Source organism: Esox lucius, chromosome 8, assembly GCF_011004845.1.
Source record: "Esox lucius isolate fEsoLuc1 chromosome 8, fEsoLuc1.pri, whole genome shotgun sequence".
NCBI classification, from domain to species: Eukaryota; Metazoa; Chordata; class Actinopteri; order Esociformes; family Esocidae; genus Esox; species Esox lucius.
Window position 1 is genome coordinate 22,247,703 of NC_047576.1, and position 25,921 is coordinate 22,273,623.

General features: G+C 39.5%; 1 protein-coding gene across 2 annotated transcripts in view; it reads right to left on the reverse strand.

The window, feature by feature from the left end:
- Positions 1 to 13,196: 13,196 nt before the first annotated feature.
- brinp3a.1 (bone morphogenetic protein/retinoic acid inducible neural-specific 3a, tandem duplicate 1) overlaps positions 13,197 to 25,921 on the reverse strand; it is a 38,123-nt gene continuing 25,398 nt past the window's right edge. For both annotated transcript variants that reach the window (XM_020048732.2, XM_034293952.1), the window contains 4 exons: positions 18,627 to 18,732; positions 18,140 to 18,376; positions 16,505 to 16,727; positions 13,197 to 15,042 (listed from right to left, as the gene is read on the reverse strand). In XM_020048732.2, coding sequence (XP_019904291.1) covers positions 13,926 to 15,042; positions 16,505 to 16,727; positions 18,140 to 18,376; positions 18,627 to 18,732 — 1,683 coding nt within the window. In that variant the 3' untranslated portion in view covers positions 13,197 to 13,925. The remainder of the gene's footprint in view (positions 15,043 to 16,504; positions 16,728 to 18,139; positions 18,377 to 18,626; positions 18,733 to 25,921) is intronic.

A 25,921-nucleotide genomic window follows, 5' to 3' on the forward strand; every position in this document is an offset into this window, starting at 1 on the left:
GCGTAGGAATTTCACGACAGCCACGGCCCATTCGCTCTGGCCATAATGGCCCGAAAATCATTGTATGCCCTACGTCCATCATGGCCTGTGTGCCCCCATTACTGTCAAAATCTCGCGGTCAGCAGATGTTCGTAAGTTTGTTTGTAATTCTTAACTGAGAAGAACCACAAGAACGGACTACATGCAGGTAAGCAAGCTAGCTGGTTATCGATAGATAGCAGACTTTTTTAGTGCATATCTGAATCAAACCTCTTTGTTTTGGAAGGTGCGTCGAGAAAGTTCAGACTTCTGAATGGGAGAATACACCTAAACGTTTTTGAGAGCTCTGAGAAGTACCTTTAGTTTTGACATCACTCGACATGGTAGCTTTGTGGTGAAATATTAAAAAAATAAGTCACTATATTTCTTTATTTAGGTCTTACTCTTTAGAACTGTCTGCTCTCCTATCTTTCCCACATTAGCTTCCCTTGGATTGGTCCGTCCCACTGCCATTTCAACTTGTCCTCCTGCTCTGGCCTACTGATCAGCCAATCCACTACTGCCGCCTGCCAGTTTGTTACCGTTACTAGGAGTGTGAGCTAGGTTGTTGGACATGAGAGACTGTGTTGCCACTGGCATGTTAGATGTTGTGTCCTATTGTGGCCCTTGTGTAACCCTTTTGTGTTAGGTTCTCCCGTGTCTGTCTTGTATTTTTATTACTCAAGAGTTAGTATTCTTATTTTATTTTGGGGGGTAAGAAACAGGTAAGATACCCTGGGGTCTATGTTTCACAGGTTGGCGATTGTCTGTTAATACTGTAGGTAAGGGGGAAGTGCCACCCTCTGTAATTTTGGTTAGTTAGCTCCCTTATTGTTCATGTAGGACAATTTTGTTTATTTCTTTCCTTTGGCACCGCCCACATTCTTTCTCCTCTTGGGTGCTGGGGTAAACCTTAAGTTGCTTGAGCTAAAATAAAACTCATCCTTTTTGTACTCTCCCTTGGTCACTGTGTCCATCCATTGGTGTTATTAGACATTTTGTGTGTTTTATGTTACAACTCCTACTCATCACACCCTGGACTTGCCACTGGGTCATAACTACTAGCCATTCAATTTTACAAATACAGTAGCTGTCTCTTCAACCATTAGCTAGATATCTTTGTCTTATAGTACAATAGTTTTTTAGAATAAGATGCTTAGACATTCATGGTTAGTACCAATTCATCATTTTATTTCAGATAAATTGTCCCTGATGTATTTTATTTTTTGGTCAGCGTGCTCTGAGTTGGTGTAGTGATGTTTTGATGTCACATACTACATCTGTGAAGTATTAGGCTATTTCAGACAATTAATTATCAAAGGCTTGGATCACCAGCTACTAGTGCACTGGTTCCAAAACAATGGTACTAGCGCCCCTGGGGAAATGTGACTTGTACCTGACACATGAGGGGTTATTTCAGTGGTTCTTAAAAATAAAGCAAAACATGTTTTCATGAAGTTGCCCAGTTGGGAGATTCTGGGCATAGTTACATGTATAGCGAATAGATAAATAGATGTTTGAATCGTAGCAATAAATGACTATACTAATTCTACCATTGGTTAAAAGGGCAGGAACCAAAGTGCATTAGCAATTAACATTAGCATGATTTTATGTACTTGTCAGCTTATTTAGACAAACTCCTGTTTTGTCAGAAGGTGGATACACAAACGGATATCGTGGTTGAGAAAATGCGGATTCATATTTAGAAGATAATTGCAAAAATGCATTGCCATCATTGTTGTTTTGGATAAATATGTTGAGTGCATGCTGAGAGGCACAGGCACAACGTGGGGGAAGTACTGCGTCTAGGTGCTCCATGTACCATCACTTTGCTGCCACTACAGCTCCTTCCTAGCCAGATCCCGTAGTGATCATAGAACATGTTTGTCTGTCTTTTTGTCTACACTTACAAAAAGTTTCCAAAAGGTAATTTGCAGATGTTTAAGGCTCTACCAAGAATTGTTTTGAATCGGAAGAACTATCTTTCATTATTCTTTGTATGGCAAGAAGTGTTCTGTAAAAAACAATGTACCATATTTTTGCTTTATTGTTGATAAATGTTATGCTACATAAAGCTATAAAGGATTCCTGATCTTGGATGCATTTGAGCTCAGTTTGGAGTGTCATGGTGAGTGATGTCTTCAACACTACAAAATGTGAAGAGAGCGAAAGTGTCTAAAAACATTCCCAAGGCACTGTACTCCACATACTCCACACTTTCTCCTGTAAATGAGGTTATTGCAAACAAAGTTGACATACAAATGCGGTCTTAACAGGGCCCACCAGCTCTGCCCCCTTTGTCCAAGATTCGGGTATGAGAAATTGAACAGGCATTCATTCTCATATCCATACATTTTTCAAAATATTGTTTTAATTGCTTCCAAATGTTGAATAAGTAACAAAGATATATGTGGCAAACCATAAATCAAATTAGCAAAAAAAAAATCAACATGGAGAAAAAGCTAATTGTTGTTTTGTAATCTTACTTTTTCTCCACAGACCAGTGTATTTTTGAAGCAATTTCAGTCTTTGAATTAATGGCTCACCACATTTCTAATGTTAGAGAGAGCCAAGACACTGGAAGTAGTTTTAACTCAGAGAGCAATATAACTAGAAAAACATGCAATGTTGTTGAAATGTTTATGGAATAAATTAATTGCCTACAAAACATACTGTAGATGGTTTAGACTTAGAGCATGTATAGCAATAACAAATATATTTTACTCATAGACCGGTTTGTAGAAGTACCAAACATTGTCTCTCATTTTATGTCAGGTAAAGGTTAAATTATTGTGAATATATTGAATGAGAGACCAAAAGAACAGCAAAGATTTTTTTTTTTTTCCACAGCCCATTCTTGCTAATGTTTACCAATGGAACATAGATATGATCTACTGTGTGTATATATTCATACTTAAACAGACGAGTGACACATTAAGGAACAACCTGAATGAATGAGTGGATGAACATAACAAATGGAACATATGAAAATGCAGAGCAGACCCAGTTGACCTTGATTTTAGATGTTAAGAGGAAAGGACCTAAGTGTCTTTGAAAGAGGGGTCATTATTGTGTCGCTTCCAGGATGACTATGGGTCAATGGATGGTTTGAGAAATATGAAAATGACATTAATCATATGCTATAGCCTTCAGAGTCACTTATGGGAGATTATGGACCGACGTGTTAGACAGCACTCTCCACCACCCTCATCAGAACCCCAAATAAAGGAATATATTTTTGAAGAATGGTTTTCCATCGCTCCATTAGATTTGCAGAGACCCATAGAATCTATGCCTAGGCACACTGAAGCTGTTCTGGTGGCTTGTGGTACCCAACACCATACTGAGACAGTTAATGTTGTTTTTTCCATTAATATGTCACAATCCAATAATAATTGGTGTGTAATAGCACATAAAAGTTAATACATGGTGAAATTCATATGACAAATAGGACTACTCAGCCCTCGGAGATGATGTAGCCTACATTAAATTAATATATTTTTGGCATAATATCCTTTTAATAAAACAGCCACACATGTAATCTTTCACTCACCTAAAGGATTATTAGGAACACCATACTAATACTGTGTTTGACCCCCTTTCGCATACAGAACTCCCTTAATTCTACGTGGCATTGATTCAACAAAGATGCTGAAATCATTCTTTAGAAATGTTGGCCCATATTGATGGGATAGCATCTTGCAGTTGATGGAGATTTGTGGGATGCACGTCCAGGGCACGAAGCTCCCGTTCCACCACATCCCAAAGATGCTCTATTGGGTTGAGATCTGGTGACTGTGGGGGCCATTTCAGTACAGTGAACTCATTGTCATGTTCAAGAAACCAATTTGAAATGATTCGAGCTTTGTGACATGGTGCATTATCCTGCTGGAAGTAGCCATCAGAGGATGGGTACATGGTGGTCATAAAGGGATGGACATGGTCAGAAACAATGCTCAGGTAGGCCGTGGCATTTAAACGATGCCCAATTGGCACTAAGGGGCCTAAAGTGTGCCAAGAAAACATCCCCCACACCATTACACCACCACCAGCAGCCTGCACAGTGGTAACAAGGCATGATGGATCCATGTTCTCATTCCGTTTACGCCAAATTCTGACTCTACCATCTGAATGTTTCAACAGAAATCAAGACTCATCAGACCAGGCAACATTCTTCCAGTCTTCCACTGTCCAATTTTGGTGAGCTTGTGCAAATTGTAGCCTCTTTTTCCTATTTGTAGTGGAGATGAGTGGTACCCGGTGGGGTCTTCTGCTGTTGTAGCCCATCCTCCTCAAGGTTGTGCGTGTTGTGGCTTCACAAATGCTTTGCTACATACCTCGGTTGTAACGAGGGGTTATTTCAGTCAAAGTTGCACTTCTATCAGCTTGAATCAGTCGGCCCATTCTCCTCTGACCTCTAGCATCAACAAGGCATTTTTCGACCACAGGACTGCCGCAAACTGGATGTTTTTCCCTTTTCACACCATTCTTTGTAAATCCTAGAAATGGTTGTGTGTGAAAATTCCAGTAACTGAGCAGATTGTGAAATACTCAGACCGGCCCGTCTGGCACCAACAACCATGCCACGCTCAAAATTGCTTAAATCAGCTTTCTTTCCCATTCTGACATTCAGTTTGGAGTTCAGGAGATTGTCTTGATCAGGACCACACCCCTAAATGCATTGAAGCAACTGCCATGTGATTGGTTGATTAGATAATTGCATTAATGAGAAATTGAACAGGTGTTCCTAATAATCCTTTAGGTGAGTATACGTTGCAGGGTGGGGAGTGGGGAGAACAAGTATTTGATACACTGCTTTTGATAGAAGTCTATCATTTTCATCATAGGTACTCATCAACTGTGAGTGACGGAATTTAAATCCAGAAAATCACATTGTATGATTTTTAAGTAATTAATTTGCATTTTATTGCATGACATAAGTATTTGATACCTCAGAAAAGCAGAACTTAATATTTGGTACAGAAACCTTTGTTTGCAATTACAGAGATCATACGTTTCCTGTTGTTCTTGACCAGGTTTGCTCAAACTGCAGCAGGGATTTTGGCCCACTCCCCCATACAGACCTTCTCCAGATCCTTCAGGTTTCGGGGCAGTCGCTGGGCAATACGGACATTCAGCTCCCTCCAAAGATTTTCTATTGGGTTCAGGTCTGGAGACTGGTTAGGCCACTCCAGGACCTTGAGATGCTTCTTACGGAGCCACTCCTTAGTTGCCCTGGCTGTGTGTTTCGGGTCGTTGTCATGCTGGAAGACCCAGCCATTACCCATCTCCAATGCTCCAATGCTCTCGCGATACATGGCCCCATCCATCCTCCCCTCAATACGGTGCAGTCGTCCTGTCCCCTTTGCAGAAAAGCATCCCCAAAGAATGATGTTTCCATCTCCATGCTTCACGGTTGGGATGGTGTTCTTGGGGTTGTACTCATCCTTCTTCTTCCTCCAAACAAGGCGAGTGGAGTTTAGACCAAAAAGCTCTATTTTTGTCTCATCAGACCACATGACCTTCTCGCATTCCTCCTCTGGATCATCCAGATGGTCATTGGCAAACTTCAGACGGGCCTGGCTTGAGCAGGGGGACCTTGCTTGCGCTGCAGGATTTTAATCCATAGTGTGTTACTAATGGTTTTCTTTGAGACTGTGGTCCCAGCTCTCTTCAGGTCATTGACCAGGTCCTGCCGTGTAGTTCTGGGCTGATCCCTCACCTTCCTCATCATCATTGATGCCCCACGAGGTGAGATCTTGCATGGAGCCCCAGACCGAGGGAGATCAAGCGTCATCTTGAACTTCTTCCATTTTCTAAGAACTGCGCCAACAGTTGTTGCCTTCTCACCAAGCTGCTTGCCTATTGCCCTCTTGCCCATCCCAACCTTGTGCAGGGCTACAGTTTTATCCCTGATGTCCTTACACAGCTGTCTGGTCTTGGTCATTGTGGAGAGGTTGGAATCTGTTTGATTGAGTGTGTGGACAGGTGTATTTTATACAGGTAACAAGTTCAAACAGGTGCAGTTAATATTGGTAATGAGTAGAGAACAGGAGGGCTTCTTAAAGAAAAACTAACAGGTATGTGAGAGCCGGAATTCTTACTGGTTGTTAGGTGATCAAATACTTATGTCATGCAATAAAATGCAAATTAATTATTTAGAAATCATACAATGTGATTTTTAGAATTTTTGTTTTAGATTCCGTCTCTCACAGTTGAAGTGTGCCTTTGATAAAAATTACAGACCTCTACATGCTTTGTAAGTAAATCGACAGTGTATCAAATACTTGTTCTCCCCACTGTATATATATATTTTGCAATGCAAAAGAGTAGTCAACAGATTGTTAGGTCAGTCTATACAAATGGGATGTTTTGAAATTGTGGTCACCTACTGTGACTGCGGAGGCAGTGCGCACTGTAGTGCAGTGAACTAATGTTAGTGCCCTGTGTGAGAGAAAATCAATGGTGGTTTTTCATTGTTATTTTCAGTTGTAAGATTACTAAACTACTAAGTGAGTGGCACAGATAGACATGTCAGAATGCTGCCTGACCAGCTTAGTTATTTTAAGTTATTTAGCTCCTCCTAAAATATTGTAACGTACCTGCAAATGATTATCATTACGCCTGATGTGATACATTTTTTAAGCTGTCATCTGTAAATTGAGACCAGAGTAAGTTTAAAATAAATGCTGAGTTTTTTTGTTGGGGTGGAACCTTCTGGCACGCCATAGTTAACGTAGTGTTGGGCCAAACCTGGCTTGTTGACCCCAATTTGGGTGGTTCTTGTATAGGCAGGGGTTATTACTACAGGTGTAAATGAGGTTATTATGAAGGTTAATTATTTTTCTAAGGGATATGGATGAGTTATTTTGTTGTTGGCAATCCAACTTATTTATGCTATGCTAAGTTCCAGAGGTGACCAATGTTTTTCAGTACAGACATTTTACACAGTTTATTAAATAAGCAACTACAATAATTCAACTTTAGATCTTAACACTTTAGATGTTGGGGTCAATTCTGAACTGAGTTGCAAATTACTTTTAAATTCTTGTGCTTTCATTGCAATGGAATATCAACAGGTCGAAAAATGAGCAACCACGAAAGTGAAGATCTATTTCAAAATTCAAATTGAAATATCTTATTCTATACCTTACTATAGTAATATTTACATTGAGATACAGTAATGACTCACTACTAATACCATATATGTTAAACAAGGCAAAACACAGTTATTAAAGCAGTCAGTAAAGATTGTATTATCTATAATATTTCAACAGCATTTAATCAAACCCTGAAATAAGAAAATAACTATCTTTTCACTTGAGATTTGTTGAATGAAATGTAAATTTTTTACAACTCAGTGTAATTGGTTTAAATTATATTCTGCTTTTTCCCCAAAAAAGTGTAAATGTTGCTGTCTGTGTGGTGTGGATAATTAAAACTATTTTAAAATGAATTATCCTTTCAATCAGAACTGTCTCTCAACAATGGATGTTGGTTTTGGACACAAGGTCACATGCTGATAGCAGTCATTGCACAATGACATATATTGCAAGTTGTCCCTATAGAATCCCATTAGGTAACGTCTCATTAATTCATGCAATTATTAATTACTGTTCTAGTATTGTTTCAGTATTTTAATTTAGCAATGAAGCAATAGATTTTGGAACTGCCATGTATACCACTCCATAGTTGACAGGGCCCCAAAATGCAAATAAGACAGACAGCAAGAATATCGCTGTCTTTGTTGATGTTCCCTCTGGCAGAAACCTTGTCAGGTGTCTCCTGTCCTGACAGAGCCAACCTGTCCCCAGTGTTTATCCCACTGTATCATTAGGCTCTGTCTCTACTTGCTGTTCTAAAATGTCATCTATCTACAGTAATGAACAGCTCGAGAGACTAGAGTACACACTATTCCCAAACTTCCCTGCAGCACAACTCCATTAATCCAAACGCTCTGACTTTGCTGCTCCAGTCCCTCTCCTCATTAGCCATGACAGGTATGAGGATGTACATAATGAGGAGCTGCCCCAAGTCAGGCTGTTGTATAAAAAGGAAGGAATAGAAAACTAGAGGGAGAGTGTGCTGTGAGTAAAAACCTTAAATGAGGAAAGACCCTGAGAAAAAGGTTAGGACTGAGATTACTACAGATGGAAAAAATAAAAGTAAATATTTTGAATGGGAACACGAGACAGTGCTTTTGAATGCCAGTGCCTCGGTAAGACTCAACAAGGCTTTGCAAGGTGCCCGCTGCACCTACTTCACAACTGTTTACCTTGCAGAGAAGCATTGTTATTCCAAAGAAACAATTATTTTTCCTGCACATTGAACTTTCTTGCCACTTCTTCGGTGGGGGGTGGGGTGGGGGGATATTCTAGCACTGCTGCCTGTTGTCCAGGATTGAGAGTCCTGTGGTTGATATTCCTGCTCTGTAAAAATAATGCCTATCCTCCCTGGCTTTCTCACAATTAAGATCATTTTATCCCAGCTCCTTGTGTCTTAGCACATGATACACTTCATGGTGAGTGAATGCATACATACATGCTTTTCACAAATAGGCACAAACAAGTCATACCATTGCTATGGTTGCTAAGTCTCTACATCTTGCCCCTGCATTCATTTCAATTTTTTTTTAATTCAACATCCATTACAAATTTCAGCTTACTTTAACCACTGTTAGCTAAAAAGTAATTATGTAACTTAGGTGTGTTTGTAAATGTATTGACTACCATGTTTTAAGTCCCATCAAACAATCCAGTCAAGAAGGAGTGGATTTGAGATGATTCATTTTAAAATGTTCAGAATCCTTGATTACTTTAACTGATTTTTAGCTGTTGGTAAATGCTAGGTATAGTTTGTTAGGGTTGTTTAAAGACAGCTTAATCATGGAACTACTGTCTACTTCATGTGTTAGGAAACATAATGTCCAATTGAAAAAAGTGACATTCTCCTTTAAGATGACCAGGGGTGTCCGCCTTAATTGTGTCTTGCCCTGGAGTGATGTTGATGTCACACCGTGTGGAGTGGCATGGACTGGCGTGGTGCGGTGCGGAGTGGGCAGGTGCGGCAGGGAAAAAAGAGATTTGATAATTGCCTAGGCAACATGGCCAAGCTCCCGGTGGTTTTGTGCCTTGACTCTGGAGAAGACTCAAAATGAGCCACTGTATCATAGATTGAGGTTGGCAACCTCAGAGCACGCCTGGATCATTTTTCAAATGAGCGTTTCTGGTCCCAGAAGTAAAACGTGGTTTTCCCCGATCACTGGAATGGATACAGATTCAAATATACTTTTTCAGCCTGCGTAGGTTTGGCAAGGGGACGAACTATGAGGTTGAGAGAAATGTGGATAAGGGAGAGGAAAAGCACATTATATTGTCTGGAGAAATAAGTGATGTTTTGGTTTCACCCATTTTCCTGGAGCACTACGTCTCATTCCAATTTTCACTGATAAAATAATGAAGAGAGATCAGAGAGGAATGGGCTCATTGTCCCATTTAAATACTGCAACAGCCATGCAACTACTCTTGCAAAGCACTGACACCACTTTGAATATGGGATAGAAGAAGGGAATGTAACAACACAGTATTAACAACAGCATGGCATGGTTGGGAGATTTCATGGGGTTATTATTGTAATAGAAAAGTTAACTTTTCTGAATATGCAAATTAAGAAATAACTGTCACTGCATTTGAAAACAACAATATGAATTGTAATATAACAGTAAGATTAGAGCCAAATGTCAAAATCAAAAGTAGTGTCTGGACATGGATGTTCTTACCACTTAACAAGTTTATATGGAACTGATTCTTCTTGCAGAAAAATACACAAATCAAGGTCATTAATTGGTGAACTAATGGAAAGTACATTCAACTCAAATGCCACTCCTGAAGAGTCAAACGAGGTAAGGGACATAATTCAGAATCCTCCTCCTCTCTGCTTCATTATCAAATGCATCTCATGTATTTCAGAGCTATGCAAAAATCTGATGATTTGGAGTAAAACCATGCCTTTTATAATCTAGTGGAAATGTCATGCTTGATTGAAACTTGGAGGAGTTGCACAGTCAAGTAAGAGGTGCATTCATTTGCATTTTGGCCGACCAAATCACTATTTTTATGGGCTCCCTTTTCACAATTACACTCTCAGGGTGTTAATGTTACTTTCAGACAGAATTACCTCTTTATGTGCTCTCATGCCTGTACTCCATTAATTTAGTTTTATTGCCACTAAATTGGTTTCACTTAGCCCCCCTGGCAGAGAAAACTAATGCGCATAAATATAATTTACACACCTAAACATTTGTACTCAAAATATTCAACTCAAATACATTCTACATAGGCCACGGGAATGTCAATTACACTGACAACTTTGACTTCCAGTCTGCTCTGTTTAAAAAATGTATGCACTATGCCAAATATTCAGGAAGGAGATATTCTGGTAGAGGTCATTCACCACAGGGCCACCTTGTCTTTCAACTCATAGATAAGTTTCTAAGGGAACATTTTCTCAGAGGAAAATGTCTTGTTATAGTAATAGTCACCTTCAGCCCACCAAAATTCTGAAAACTGTGCTATTTCACTTTAATGCATAAACATTATGTTTTAGTGCTACTATAAAGGCTATGTGATGTATTTCGTGGTAGGTGTTAGGTGCAACATTGGGAACTGCATTTGATTGGCTCAGTGACGGTCCACCGAAACTGTAACAGATTCAGATAAATGTGTTATATGTGTTTACACTTTTCTGTTATAATACATTATATTAACAGTTGTTAAAAACAAGCTTTTCAGTTACTTACAGTACTACAACTCTGTCAGCAGCAGCTCTGGTTGTTTGGATGACACCATTTGGACAGCATATCAGTTGCTTGCCTAAGGGGGAGGGCTGCTCCTACATGATGCTATGGATTTGATCACGACTTCTACAGCTGTGTTAATTTACCACTTTTGGGTGTTGAAATGAACGACTGGGTCTCTATGTAGTCTTGAACACAGTTCTCTATATCAGGTATTGCCTAGATAGCGCCAAAGAGCAAGCAATACAGTCACAAACTCACTGTCACAGTGATGATGACACTGGGCTCAAAAAAGAGAGATTGGACAAGATAAACCAACCATCTGCATCAAATAAAATGCAGCATCAAATTACAGAGGACACAGCAAGCCAGAAGCCGCCACTGGATTGGATAGTAGGCTGAACTATTTAGATTATATACAGAGATGCTGTAGGAATAAAGAGTAACTTAACAATACAATAACATTAAGAATTCATGAAAAAACTTTGTTTAAATAGAGTCAACTCAAAGTTGAGCCTTTCAGATGAATACAGTGCTGCTCCTCCTGCTTTTTGGATGAAGTAGATTAGGGATGGCTGGAACATACAGATGTGGAGTTCACTTACCAACATTTTATACTACTGCAGAGGAAGACACATTAAAGAGGAATAATCCACTAAATAAGTAAGTAATACAACAGAATATATAGAATGAGCTCTACACACTAATTTGCTAAAGAAAAAGTGCATGTTATTATTTGCAGGCTTTTAATCCAGCCTTGATCTCAAACATCATTTAGATAATCAATCTCCTGACAAGCAGCTACAAGACTGTTTTGCCCAGCAACCATGTAACATCCTATAGATTTCCAGGGGACCACGACAAAACCTCAAGTTCTAAGGATGTCCTAAAAACACATTTGTATATGCAAGGTCAATAAAATAGAAACCTTGGAGAAACACAGTGGATGGCCACTTCTGTCTTCTGTTTAGTATTTTTCTCTTCCTGTGTCTGAGTGGTTGAGCTGATGCTTTGGAATGTTTAACTCTCTTTACTTTCAGTTGTCATTCTGGATGATGGAACTACAGCTCAGCTAGGGTTGGGAGATTTAAGCCCAAATGGAAACACTTGCTTCCCATCAGGCATGCTGTCAGGACAACACAAAGCTTTCTCTCTTCGAGGCATCTCTGAAATACCTTTATTCCAAGACCCAGAGTAAGACATAAAACTTTACAGATTACAAGAGACTAGTAGCTATTGAGAGAAACGCCTAAGATAATGGGCTTTGATACGCTGCCTGTCTCTCTTTCTCCAGCAGCCATCAATCAAGGAAAATGTAAGAGACAGAGAGGGCTGATGCTGGGTTGTTCTCCTTCTCTTCCTGGAAAGTAGATTTCTCTGACCTGCCTGACCTTTGGGGAAACCATTTTCTGACCAGTGCAGCTTGTTGCTGCTATCCTGCAAACTACAACAAGCCCTGGGATAAGAAACTGGATAAAATTACAGATGGCCATTTCTTGTTAAAAAACAGACATATCATACCTCAACCCACTTACATATCATTACAACGAAGTGTATTAAACTAACAATAAATGTATCCATGGCCGCTTTCCCTTTCATGTCATCAGAAATTCCAATAAAATTCAGCATTCACTTGTTCTTAACTGAAAACTTAAAATTTGCACCAGTTGTCTTGGATTCATAGCTCCTATTCCCCAAAATTCCGTAAAAGTACTACATAACGAAAACAAGAATGAAGAGAACAATCGAAGTCAAAGTTTGTGAATTCCATCAAAGGTCACAGAAAACCTTCCAAGCAGCCACTCTTAGTAATTGACATTTCTTCATACAATGCATTGGCTGTATGGCATTCAGGGAAAAAGTCAGTCTAAAAACAGGTCACCTGGTGTTTTATGCCAAACACTGGTGTGAGTTGTGCTCTAGGGTTTGTTGTGACTTTAATGTATTATTCTGTTTTGGCCAATGTTGCCTTTTCCAAGATTTTTACACAGATGAATTACAAAAGGCGACATTTCATGGAATGTCTGGATGTCCTACATGCTCTTATATGATGAGATGAAAACGGCTCTCGATGTAGTGAATGACTTTATGAAACATATTAATGAGACATTCCATGGTTTGCATGAACTGTGTCCTACTTAGAGAAGAGATTAAGATGTAATTATAATCTTAACTGACACATTTACATTTTATCTCCCTGTCATTTGGTGAATTGGTACTAATTCTACTAATTGATAGAATCTAGGAATAACTTTCTCTGTCTCTTCTCTTCTGATCAAAGTTACATCAAGATAAAGATAACATAAATATGATATCTGATATTCATGATGAAAATGGACAATAGATAGAATTTTACTATCTACACTATTTACAGACAGCACATAAAAAAGACTTTTATTTAGTGTATTAACAAATAACTTCAGAATATTGTTATACATCATATAGACATTGTTCCTTAAATGTTCACAAAGGACTGCATTATAAAAAATAAAAGGACATATAATATAACATACTACCCATTGGATTTATGGTGTTTTATTTCTGTACATCTAAAGTATTGTTTAAACTCCAATTTTACAAAGATGAGACATAGAAAAAAAATGTAGGAATTAAAACTGTTGATTTCTATGTAACTCTTGTCATGAGGTGGAGGGGGATTAAACTGATGAGTATAAAAACATGGTGTGTGTTCAATTACAAAGTGAAAGACCTAAATAAAGCCATGCTGGTGTCAAACCAAACACACTGTTGAGATCATCAGCAAAAGCTCCACATTATATGCTATTAGTGATATCTGTGCAATCTATGGATTTCAGGACATAGGCAACATATCAGGGATGATATATATTTTGATATCCATAACGGTCATTACGTCTGGGTTTTATTATTTTAATGTAAACAGGCAAGGTGGGCATGGTGAAGCCCCCTTATGTTACTATTACACTACACATTTCCAAAAAGCTAATCATTTTAAATGAATCCCAATCCAAAGTTCTCAACATCAAAACCACCAAGATAATGTCCCTCAGTGCTTTCCAAAATTGCTCTTAACTGTAATCAGGTCAGTGTGATAGCTGCACAAGCATCTGTGCAGCCGGACTCTGGCACCTTATTAGCTACATAATTTGGTTGTTTCGTATTCCATGGAGTTAGGCTGTTTGGCAGAGAAAGCCTGCAATGCAGCCTGTATTCGGACAACATCTGTGGTGGTTAATTTAAGCCGATGGCGCAGCAGGCAGGAGAACAGGTCCAGAATCTGAGGTCCGGGAGGGGACAGTCTGTTGACCCGGTCCCTGATCTCCAGCAGCTGCAGCAGAGCTGAGTCCTGTGATCCCTGAGTGTACGGGTAGTCCAGCTGCAGAATCAGGTCCTGGATCGCCTCTGGGTCAAAGTGCATACTGTAGCCAAACACCTGGATACTGTTTATTTTCATGTAACCCAAGTTCTTCCCGGGCTCCAAAAACTCTAAAGGTTCGTAATAGACAGAGACATTCCCATGGGGCGATGGAGCACGTATTCTGCTCCGTAAGTAGAAGTGTACTGTCTCAAAAAACGTTTTCCACTTGTTGCCCAAAGTCAAAGTCAAGTTGTAACAGTCCAGGGGAATGTCTAGTTTAGTCCTTTCCCAGTCGGGGTAACTGTTCTGGTCTATGGGCATAATCCAGCTCTCAGAGTGACTCCCCCCAAAGGGGTTAATGTAGACAGACAGCACTGGCTCCAAAGTGCTGTTCTTAGTAAGGCAGATCTGCAGGGTCATCCCCAGGAGCATGTGGACATGGTTGGACTTATACTTGTTGCTCTTCAGTGTCAGCAGCATTCTTTTCCTCCACGATGGGTCGAACCAGCTGTTGAGCCGGACGTCATTGCTGACAAAGATCCCATGGATGCCAATACGGGTGTCTTTCTTCTGCAGCAAGTATCTCAACTCCAGGTCCTGTAGGTCCGTCTCGAAGCCAATGTAGTGGTCTGTGGAGTCTGGGACCTCATTGCGGCAGAGCCCCTGGCTAAGCATGTACCCAGGGTTGCAGGAGGCACAGCGGGAGCGGTTATCGTAGGAACAGGAGGCACAGAAATAAGCCTCGCCCACAGTGCATGGAATGATGCCCTGGCAAGATGGATGTTCGTAGGGGCAGGAGCAGCTCCTTGTCTCCTCCATGTAGGAACCTATGTGGTTGTTCTCACTGCAGTACATGATGGACAAGATGTAGTTCAGCCAGTAGCTGAAGGACCTGCAAACACAAAGAAAATGAGGATCCACTGCCAGATTTCGTTCTGTTATTTTACAGGAAATGCACTTGGTACAGCCCTAATATGGTTGGAGCATTTTGCAGTTCTGGTAATACAATTCGCACCAACTACAGTACTTATATTTCCCAATTAAAAATAGTTCCATCTTCCTTTGTTTAATGCCCTATACTCAAGCCATATATTCCTAATCATGCTCTTAGTTCTGCCCCTACTGCTCTACATGATAGGCCAGCTCCTGCTGAGTCCAGGTAAAGCAGTTCTCTGCCATGGCATCTAAAGGGTACAAGTTAACATTCATTTTAAGCTATAACAGTCCCTGCATATATTCCAAAGACTTCAGAAAGCCTCATAATTTGAACAAAATGATACTGGGCAGGTTTCTGGAGGAGGCCATTTTTAAATGGGTGTTTGGCAGCATTTTATTTTTATTTCTTAGTAGTTCTAGTTGTTTAACTAAAAGTAAACTCAACTGGAATATAATCTTATCCCAGCCTACCCCTTTACAGCAGTGTATACATTTTTAAAGGTATTTCCAAATTGTGGTAGGTTTAGTAGGTGCAGGTGTAGTAGGTTTATCACTGATAAATATCATACTGATACGATGGACCAATGTATTATTGGGTACATTTTTAGAGGAGGAAATTATATTTCAGAAGTCAGCATTTTATTTTCATTTATTTTTCTCTGACAAAGGAATATGGATACATTTTACCATGTAAAACCATTTCTGAAAACCATTTAGAAGAAAATGAAGGGAAAAACCACAAGTTCAGCAGTTTCAACCGACAAGGGGTTGGTGAAATTGGAGCAGCTATCTTATTTTCTGATTGATTGCTTTTGAACCCTTTTGAACATAAGAAACATAAAACATCAGAGAAGAATGTTTTAAAGCAATATGTACAGTAGATAATTTATCTCCCCTCGCTTATCAACAATGTATACATCTGAACTTGGGACATATGGCAGCCATTTTAGACTGGGACATTCAAAACAAACCAGGATTTATTGAGTAACAAATGGATACTCGGGAGATTGAATGTTTTGGAGGGAACCTAGATTGGGACTGTGGCCAAGTCATCAGCATAGGAACAATTGCTCTTTTCACGAAATCACTTCTCATGTCGCTGCTGAGAAGTGCTAATTTGAGAATGGTCATGGCACTACTATATTACTAGTTAGTTACCTCATCCAGAGCTAGAGTAAAACATAACTTGTATACTTCTAACAAGTATGAAACTTGATTTTGAACAATAAACATGGTATTTAGAGGATTTTTTTTTTTTTTTGCATAGCATAATCTCACATCTCCCCGATCCCTCTGTGTCTCATTGTCTTTCTATTTCTCTAACTCTCTAACTCTCACTCCCTCTCAGTTTACATAAATATACATGCCAACTAAAGGAAAAAAGGAAATGTTTATTATGAACCATAACATCATCTCACCTCTCTCTCAGCACAATTACTTTTGGCTGTTTCCGACACCTCTTGCTGAGGGTGAAGAGTTTGTTGACGATGCGTCGGGATTTAGTGATGAGTTGTCTGCTGCTGAGCTCGAGCTGTCTGTAGCGCTGGTGGACGCCTGGCTCCATTTTCCAGAAGTACTGGATGGCAGACGTGTTGAGGGCATAGAACGTTGGGAGTCTTCGTACAAAGTTTTGGAACTCCTCTGAAAGGCAGACAGGTGTGGAGAGGTTTAATGCACCCTCACATTTATTTTTATCATTCGATTAATTTTGGCTGATCAGTCAGAATTAGAGGGCCACTTTAGGGAGAGAACACATGGGACCTTGTTTGCCAGTTTGCCATGGGGGATACCATGGAAGTGACACATATGCTAATTAAGAAAGGCAGAACTAAATGTGGGTCTGTGTCTCTGTATGATACGACAAGAACCCAGCCAGCTCCTGGCAGTGCAAACTCATACATACTCCTACAGAGAGGACCAACAGCCAAACAGAAAATGGACAGAAAATATTACCCTGCTTCAGGGTGTCAGTGACAGGGGGTAGTGAATCAAAATACATTTTCAGAGCAATATATTGCCTAACATTCATGATAGAATGTAGTTCTGAAAAATCAATACAATCTCATCTGAAATGAAAAAACCTACTGTGATATTTAGAATTAAGATCAGTGATGTTGATCATATTTGATTCTACTCATAATTTGCTCTCAGAGCAACTGGCCATGGTGTAATACATGTATACCGCTGTGAAATTATGAACACAAAAATAACAGCAACACAATGTTTATTTTAATAACCCAGGAGAGAGATTTCAGATTGCAATTATAAGAAAACATATCCTTTGTCTTTACAGTCATTAGATTCCATGATGTGCTCTGTAAAGGATGTTTACATGCTTTAAATCATCAGCCTCCTGATGCTGTATTCAGAAGAATTAGCATGCTTCATTGCACGCTGAGTAAACCTGCTTAGACTGGCACTATTCCCAGGAAACAACCAGAGGGGAAAAAAACGGTCAGTTCCTGCCAAGACTAGAACGCTGTTTCAACGCTACAACAATGACACCTCATCCCTGAAAGCCAGGCCCCTTCCCACTACTATTTATCTTGTCAGCAGGTGAAAATAGTGAGGCAACAACGCTTCACTGTTAATGGTTTCCTACAGCTCTGCTCTAAAATACACCACTACAGAACTACAGGTACTTTACCGGGCCAATTAAATAGCTCACATCAACAAAGCAGTAGGTAAGTTGGAGCAGGGTGGGGGGTGGGGGGTGTTGGGGGGGTATGTATGGTCCAACTGGCTCAGACAGATAAAGTACAATGCTGCTAACATCAACTTCGAGAGTTCAGTCCTTCACATTGGCTTTATGAATTAAATATGTGTTCATAGACTTCTCAAGAGTGGCCTGACATTACATCTGAATAATTCATCATTTAAATATACATGTGAAACCGTATTTCCTCTCAAAGGCAGACACCAGTTGTCACACTGATCTACGTGTTTTGTAATGTTCTGCGGCATTCCTGGCTCTGTGTGCACAAATCTTCAATGTTACAGACTCTCTCTTCTACCCACTTCTATGAGTTCATTCACAACGTCACGCTACCCACCTGACTCCTCAAAGTCCTGGTTGACCATATTCCATGTGTCTCTGATGTGTGATAGGCTGGCCTCCATGGCCCTCAGGTCCATGTCGGGGCAGTTACACTGGGGGAAGCCAGGGCTGCAGTGGCACCAGCAGTCGTTGTCTCGGCACACAAACTGACCCTCCTCGTTACAGCCGATGTAACTCAGAGCTGCCTGCACAAACCTTGCCCTCAGGTACTCTGGTAGGATGGTCTGGAGACCTAGTGAAAGGTCACGGTGGAGGAAAACAAATTACAGTGGTAAACTACACTCTGAAATACTGTAGTTATTATGGCGTTTCTATAGAATAGAAGAGGACATTCTTTCTGGTTAGAAAAACAGACTGAAAGAGTTGTTGAAGCTAAATTCTGTCTGACACGCTGGTGCCTCATTTTCTAAGACTTGGCAGAGAATATAAACTGTGACAATTCCATCAGAATGTCTGGGCAGGTTATATTATGGATGGCAGACCTTGCAGATGAATCTTGTTTTCAGGGCTCTGAACCAGAACAGAGCTGACTGAGTCCAGGTTGTCATAGTTACTACATCCAAGAGGGCCTGTTCTTGTTTCGGTCACCTAAAGGGAAAGACAGAGGCACATGGCAATAACCCACTGTAAGAGAGCCACTAAAGTCATGAAATATGCAGGGATGCAGAGCTGAATTTAATGTGGAATGAAAAGAACAACAATAGTACACTCACTCACTGCTTCCCATCTGTAATTTTAAAGGACTAAATACTGCATGTGACACCTTGTTTGGATATGTTTAAATCTACAAACATTACACACAGTTTATATACACTAGTGAGCTTGTTTAAGGCAGGTATGATTGATTCATAATTGATTCATTGGCTAATTGACTTGATTGACAAATAAAAACTATGCATGTGCAGTGCATAACAGTTCAATTATAGTCAAGGATTACACAAACAACTTTGAAAAAGGATTTCCATTGTGGTCTTCTTCAAACGTTCACAGCTAAAAGCTGAATTGCAGTAACCTAAACATTCCATAGAAAAGAAAATAACAACTGCACGAATAACAAAAGAGTGACACATTTAGAGGACTCCAAATGAGACTGGTTGGTCTCCTTCTGAGCTTGCAGAACTAGGCACCCTGCATCCTTTACTCTCTAAACTGTGTTAGTTGTGATCACTCGCGATTAGCTCGACTCTTGGTGCCTTGCTTATCTTTCCACTTCTTTCCTTTTCAAATCTTATCAAATCTTCCATTTGCCTCATTCTCACTGAGTTGAGTCGCCCCCTTCAGCCTCTCAGTCATGAGTCCCTGTCCTGAACCAGCCCTAGTGATTTCCAGTGGTATTCTCCAGGATGAATGATTTCCTAGTCCCAATGTGGCTGGCTGCCAATACAGCGCTGGGATCCAGCACAAATTTCAGTCTTTTCAAGCCAACAGAAACTTCTGAATATTTCAGGTCCACAAGAAAAGCATGTTCAAATAAAAACTGCTAGCAGCATAGCTAACTACCAGTCAAATCAATCCACTTATTTGTCAATGTTTCTTTCAAATTAGTATTTTGAAAATAACCAATCTCAGAAAAAGAAATTAATCACAATAAACACTAAATATATCAAAATGAATAAGAAACTAAAACACTACGTTTGTGCATACTGACATATTTAGTTTGTTACATGAAAACTCTCTGCTCGCTCTAAGGCCACATAATATCTTAAAAGTACAGTAGGTCAAAGTAAGAGGCTAAAAGGTGAGAGTAGTTTCTTGTCTACTATAATGACCACATACGTAGTTGAGTGCCTTGCTTAATGGAACTACAACAGATTTTTAACCGAGTCGTCCCTGGGCATCAAAACTAGCAACATTTTGTTTACTGGCCTCACTAGGCCATCTGCCATCAGACTGGTCCAGCATGGGGACTGGAGACTGAGAAGGTGAGGAAGGATTTAAGGGCAGTGGAACGATTTGCAAGGTATATAGTCAAAACTAACACAGTTTAAATAGTAAGGAATGCTGACGGGCTAGTTCTCCAAGCACCCAAGGCAAAGAGAGCAACACTGCAAAATTGAAGCACTCTTGAATTGTGTTATTGCCTTGTAACAATGCAACCAAATGAATAGAAGAATGTGGAGTCTGCAACACAAGAATGTGGGCATCAATAAGGATAATTCAAGCCTTTAATATTGTTTGATATCAATATGAATGAGGCATGTAATGAATTTAACGCAATCTAGGTTGTCTGCTGGGACCAGCTTTATGTTAACCTTAATAAAACAAACAATTGTAAAAACATCGCCCAAATACAGTGGAAGTCTACACTACACAGATTTCATGTTAATAAATAATAACACAAGTAATTCTTCCGACAATTGTTTACAGGCAGATTAATTCACTAATCACAATTCCAGTGAGTCAGAAGTTTATGTACACTATGTTGACTGTGCCGTTAAATAGCTTGGAAAAATCCAGAGAATGATGTCATGGCATTAGAACCTTCTGATAGGGTATATTGAATAGACTGGAGGTGTACCTGGGGATGTATTTGAAGGCCAACCTTCAATCTCAGTGCCTCTTTGCTTGATATTATGGGAAGATAAAAATAAAATCAGCCAAGACCTCAGAAAAATATTGTAGACCTCCACAAGTCTGGTTCATCCTTGGTAGCAATTTCCAAATGCCTGAAGGGACCATGTTCATCTGCAAAAACTATAGTATGCAAGTATAAACACCATGGGACTATGCAGCTGTCATACCTCTCAGGAAGGAGACGCATTCTGTCACCTAGAGATGAACATACTTTTGAGTAAATCAGTCCCATAACAACAGCAATGGACCTTGTAAAGATGCTGGAGGAAACAGGTTAAAAAGTATCTATAGACACAGTAAAACTAGTCCTACACTCACCTAAAGGATTATTAGGAACACCATACTAATACTGTGTTTGACCCCCTTTCGCCTTCAGAACTGCCTTAATTCTAAGTGGCATTGATTCAACAAGGTGCTGAAAGCATTCTTTAGAAATGTTGGCCCATATTGATAGGATAGCATCTTGCAGTTGATGGAGATTTGTGGGATGCACATCCAGGGCACGAAGATCCCGTTCCACCACATCCCAAAGATGCTCTATTGGGTTGAGATCTGGTGACTGTGGGGGCCATTTCAGTACAGTGAACTCATTGTCATGTTCAAGAAACCAATTTGAAATGATTCGAGCTTTGTGACATGGTGCATTATCCTGCTGGAAGTAGCCATCAGAGGATGGGTACATGGTGGTCATAAAGGGATGGACATGGTCAGAAACAATGCTCAGGTAGGCCGTGGTATTTAAACGATGCCCAATTGGCACTAAGGGGCCTAAAGTGTGCCAAGAAAACATCCCCCACACCATTACACCACCACCACCAGCCTGCACAGTGGTAACAAGGCATGATGGATCCATGTTCTCATTCTGTTTACGCCAAATTCTGATTCTCAACAGACGTCTCAACAGAAATCAAGACTCATCAGACCAGGCAACATTCTTCCAGTCTTCCACTGTCCAATTTTGGTGGGCTCGTGCAAATTGTAGCCTCTTTTTCCTATTTGTAGTGGAGATGAGTGGTACCCGGTGGGGCCTTCTGCTATTGTAGCCCATCCGCCTCAAGGTTGTGCATGTTGTGGCTTCACAAATGCTTTGCTGCATACCTCGGTTGTAACGAGTGGTTATTTCAGTCAAAGTTGCTCTTCTATCAGCTTGAATCAGTCGGGCCCATTCTCCTCTGACCTCTAGCATCAACAAGGCATTTTCGCCCACAGGACTGCCGCATACTGGATGTTTTTCCCTTTTCACACAATTCTTTGTAAACACTAGAAATGGTTCTGCGTAAAAATCCCAGTAACTGAGCAGATTGTGAAATACTCAGACCGGCCCGTCTGGCTCCAACAACCATGCCACGCTCAAAATTGCTTAAATCACCTTTCTTTCCCATTCTGACATTCAGTTTGGAGTTCAGGAGATTGTCTTGACCAGGACCACACCCCTAAATGCATTGAAGCAACTGCCATGTGATTGGTTGATTAGATACTTGCATTAATGAGAAATTGAACAGGTGTTCCTAATAATCCTTTAGGTGAGTGTAGATGGCATCATGAGGAAGGAAACTTATGTGGATATACTGAAGCAGCATATCATCAGACATCAGTCAAGAAGTTAAAACTGGATAAAGTTCACCCATCTTATTGTGGGAAGCTTGTGGAAGTCTACCCAAAATGTTTAACCCAAGATATACAATTTAAATGCAATGCTACCAAATACTCGTTGAGCATGTAAACTTCTGACCCTCTGGGAATATGATGAAGGAAATAAAAGCTGAAATCAATCATTCTCTATTATTATTCTGACATTTCACATTCCTAGAATAAAGTAGTGATCCTAAATGACCTAAGACAGAGAATTGTGAGCAACTGAGTTTTAACTGTACAACCCCGTTTCCAAAAAAGTTGGGTCGGTGCGTAAAATGTAAAGAAAAACAGAATGCAATGATGTGCAAATCATTTAATATCTATATTTTCTATATTCAACAGAAAATAGTACAAAGACAACATATGAAATGTTGAAACTGAGACACTTTATAATTTCTATAAAAATACATTTTGTCATTTCTTGAAAAATACATGCCCACTCTGAACTTAATGCCAGCAACATATTTCAAAAAGGTTGGGACAGAGGCAATAAAACACAGGAAAAGTTGTGTAATGCTAAAAAACTAAACCTGGTGGAATATCACACAACTAATTAGGTGAATTGGCAACAGGTCAGTAAAATGAATAGGGTATTAAAAGACCATTCCAGGGAGGATGGGTCTGTCTGAAGTGAGAATGGAAAAGGGTTCACCACCGTCAAAGACTGCATATGCAAATATTGAAACAATTTAAGAATAATGTTCCTCAATGTAAAATTGAGTTTGGGGATCTCATCATCCACGGTACATTATATAATTTAAAGATTCAGTGAATCCGGAGAAATCTCTGTATACAAGGGACAAGGGTGAAAAGCAATATTGGATGGCTGTGATCTTCGGGCCCTTAGGTGGCACTGCATTACAAACAGACAACTATGTAGTGGAAATCACTGTACAGGCTCAGGAACACTTTGTCTGTGAACACAGTTCGTTTATGGAAATTAAAACTCTTCCATGCAAAGAAGAAACCATATATAAACAAAATCCACCTGCCCATTATGAAATGAAAAATGCCACAAATGCAAGAACTACAGCAGTTGGTCTCTTCAGTTCCCACTTGCTTAAACTTTTTTGAAACGTGTTGAAGGCATCAAATTCGAGATGTATTTTTCATAAAACTACAAATTTACTCAGTTTCAAAATATCATACGTTATTTTGGTACTACTTTCAATTAAATATAGGGATAAATGCACATTATTGCAATCTCTTTTTATTTGCATTTAATGCAACATCCCAACTTTTTTGGAAACGCGATTCTATTTGAATAAGGTGTATGTAAACTTCCGACTTTTTATGTGTATATATTAGTGCTGTCAAAAGATTACAATAATGAATAGCTATTAATCGCATAAAACTTTGTAGTTAATCGCGATTAATTTTAAAATGTGTTCTGAGTAAATAACCATTCCACAAAATTACATGTAATAAAGTGTTAAAATACAGAGCAGGTTCTACGGTAAATATGAATTAAATTAAATTACTGTAGTTAAATGTTTATTAAATCCTGTATTACTGTAATTTCACAGCAAGAACCCATTTTCTCCACCGAATTCTCCCTTTTGTTGATGTCCTTAAAATGTTTGTCATCCAAATGTATTGCATTAATTCATCACTTATTTGTATTTTGACGACTTACACAGCACCAATATCTACCTGGCACAAGGTTAGCAGAAGCAGAGCTCTGCTCTGTCAGAAATCACCAAATCAACAGGCAGATTAGATGAAGCAGCGAAGCACACCAAATAGAATCAACTTAATTTCTATAGTTAGTTCACAAACACCATTTTGGGGACCATAATCCTCAAAAACACTCCAAAGGATAACACTGTACATAAATTACAAGATGGCACAAAAAACAAAGCTTTGTGAAATTCTTCTCAATTACAACAAACATAAACATTAACAGAATGAACAGCCGCAAATCACGCTGGGAAGTCTGTGGAAAAACTGATTATTATCCTGATAACATACTTTTCCAGTTATTTTACAGGACAAAAGTTAAATGAAGGTTTTATATTTAATTTAAAACAGAAATGTATTGTCATTCTGAAATACAGAAAATTACATGTTAACATTTACAATTACCATAAAAACATGTATTTTCTTTCCAGTTCAGGGTTTGTCATGACCCTGGCAGAAGCTACTTGTCTCCCGTGTACATCTAAATAGAAAGTTGCTGGCCTATGATACAATAGTTCTACCATCTTCTACCATTGTTCTCTTCTCAAGGCACCAAGTACAACAACAATTATGTTAGGGTTCTGTTTAAAACACCCATTAGCCACTCTCTGTGGAAAGCTGCAGGCATGTTATCCAACACTGAAACACACCTATGCTTTTCAAGTTATTGTACTTTGATTAATCGGCTAAAATGTGGTTAGAATTGGTGTTCAGGTCAGGGTCTGCAAACAAGTAGCTTTTTTGATAGGTGTTTGGCCACAACCAAATATGTGTATCTTTAGAAAATGAATTCCAAATGCCAAGAGGAAGATAACTTAAGTAGGCAAAGGCATATGGTAGGCAAGGTTGGTTAGCATAGAAGTTGTTAGTTATGCAATTATAATACGTTTTTGTGGAAATGCAACTGAAATTTATATCTAGTTTAGGCTAGCAACAAGACGAAATAACTTGCCATGCTAAATTCTAGGTTAACAGGCAGATTTGTGCACTAGGTATCAGTTTCAGAAAAGGGTCAGAGGAGAGGCACAGCTGCTCTTGTAAATATTCCAATTTCCAACTCTGAAACGCGTAGACTGTGTTCTACTGTATGAGTACTAATGTGCTGTTACACCCCATTCACACATAAATGGCATGTCATTGTTGAAAGCGTAAGCTCTCCATTTAACAGCAGGATTCACAGACAATTGGCGAGTAAACAATTCACAACACATACATATGTATTTTTATTTATTTATATGTATTTATTGCACTTTGAGAAAATTGTAAATAATGAAAAGCGCTCTATAAATGTAATAATTTATTATTATTATATAAGTATTAGTTTAAACAATTCTCACCTGCTAACTTACTCTTCCTCATACCCCAGGGGGGTAAATGTGACTAATTCACAAGTTGTCTGAAGAAATTTGGAAAGCTACCCTGGGTCTTCTCAAAGTACTACTGCTACACCATACATTTTCCTTGCTGGCTTAATCATGGCTTAGAATAGGAACTGCTATGCTCACACAATTACATAGCATTCCAGTCGGTGGTGAAGAAGACCTCTGTGCCTTTCCCATTTAGTGATTTCCACAACACCCATCACATCCCTGGCATATGATTCCAACCATCCTGGATCTAGCTGGAATGATCCCAGATAAAAACACGCACCATTGTTAAGGACCTTTCTAACCCCATCCACAACCTTGTCAATCATGTACCATCAGTCAGCCTGGGACTGTACCAGAAAAGTTCAGAGACCATTTGACCACCTACAGTACACCAACTCTGCTTAAACTCAACACACAAACTCAGTCATGCACTCACTCAACCAAACAAACAGATATGCATATTCACTCGGTGTAAATACTGTATGTATGTACATGAAACTGATGTCAATGGACTGTGG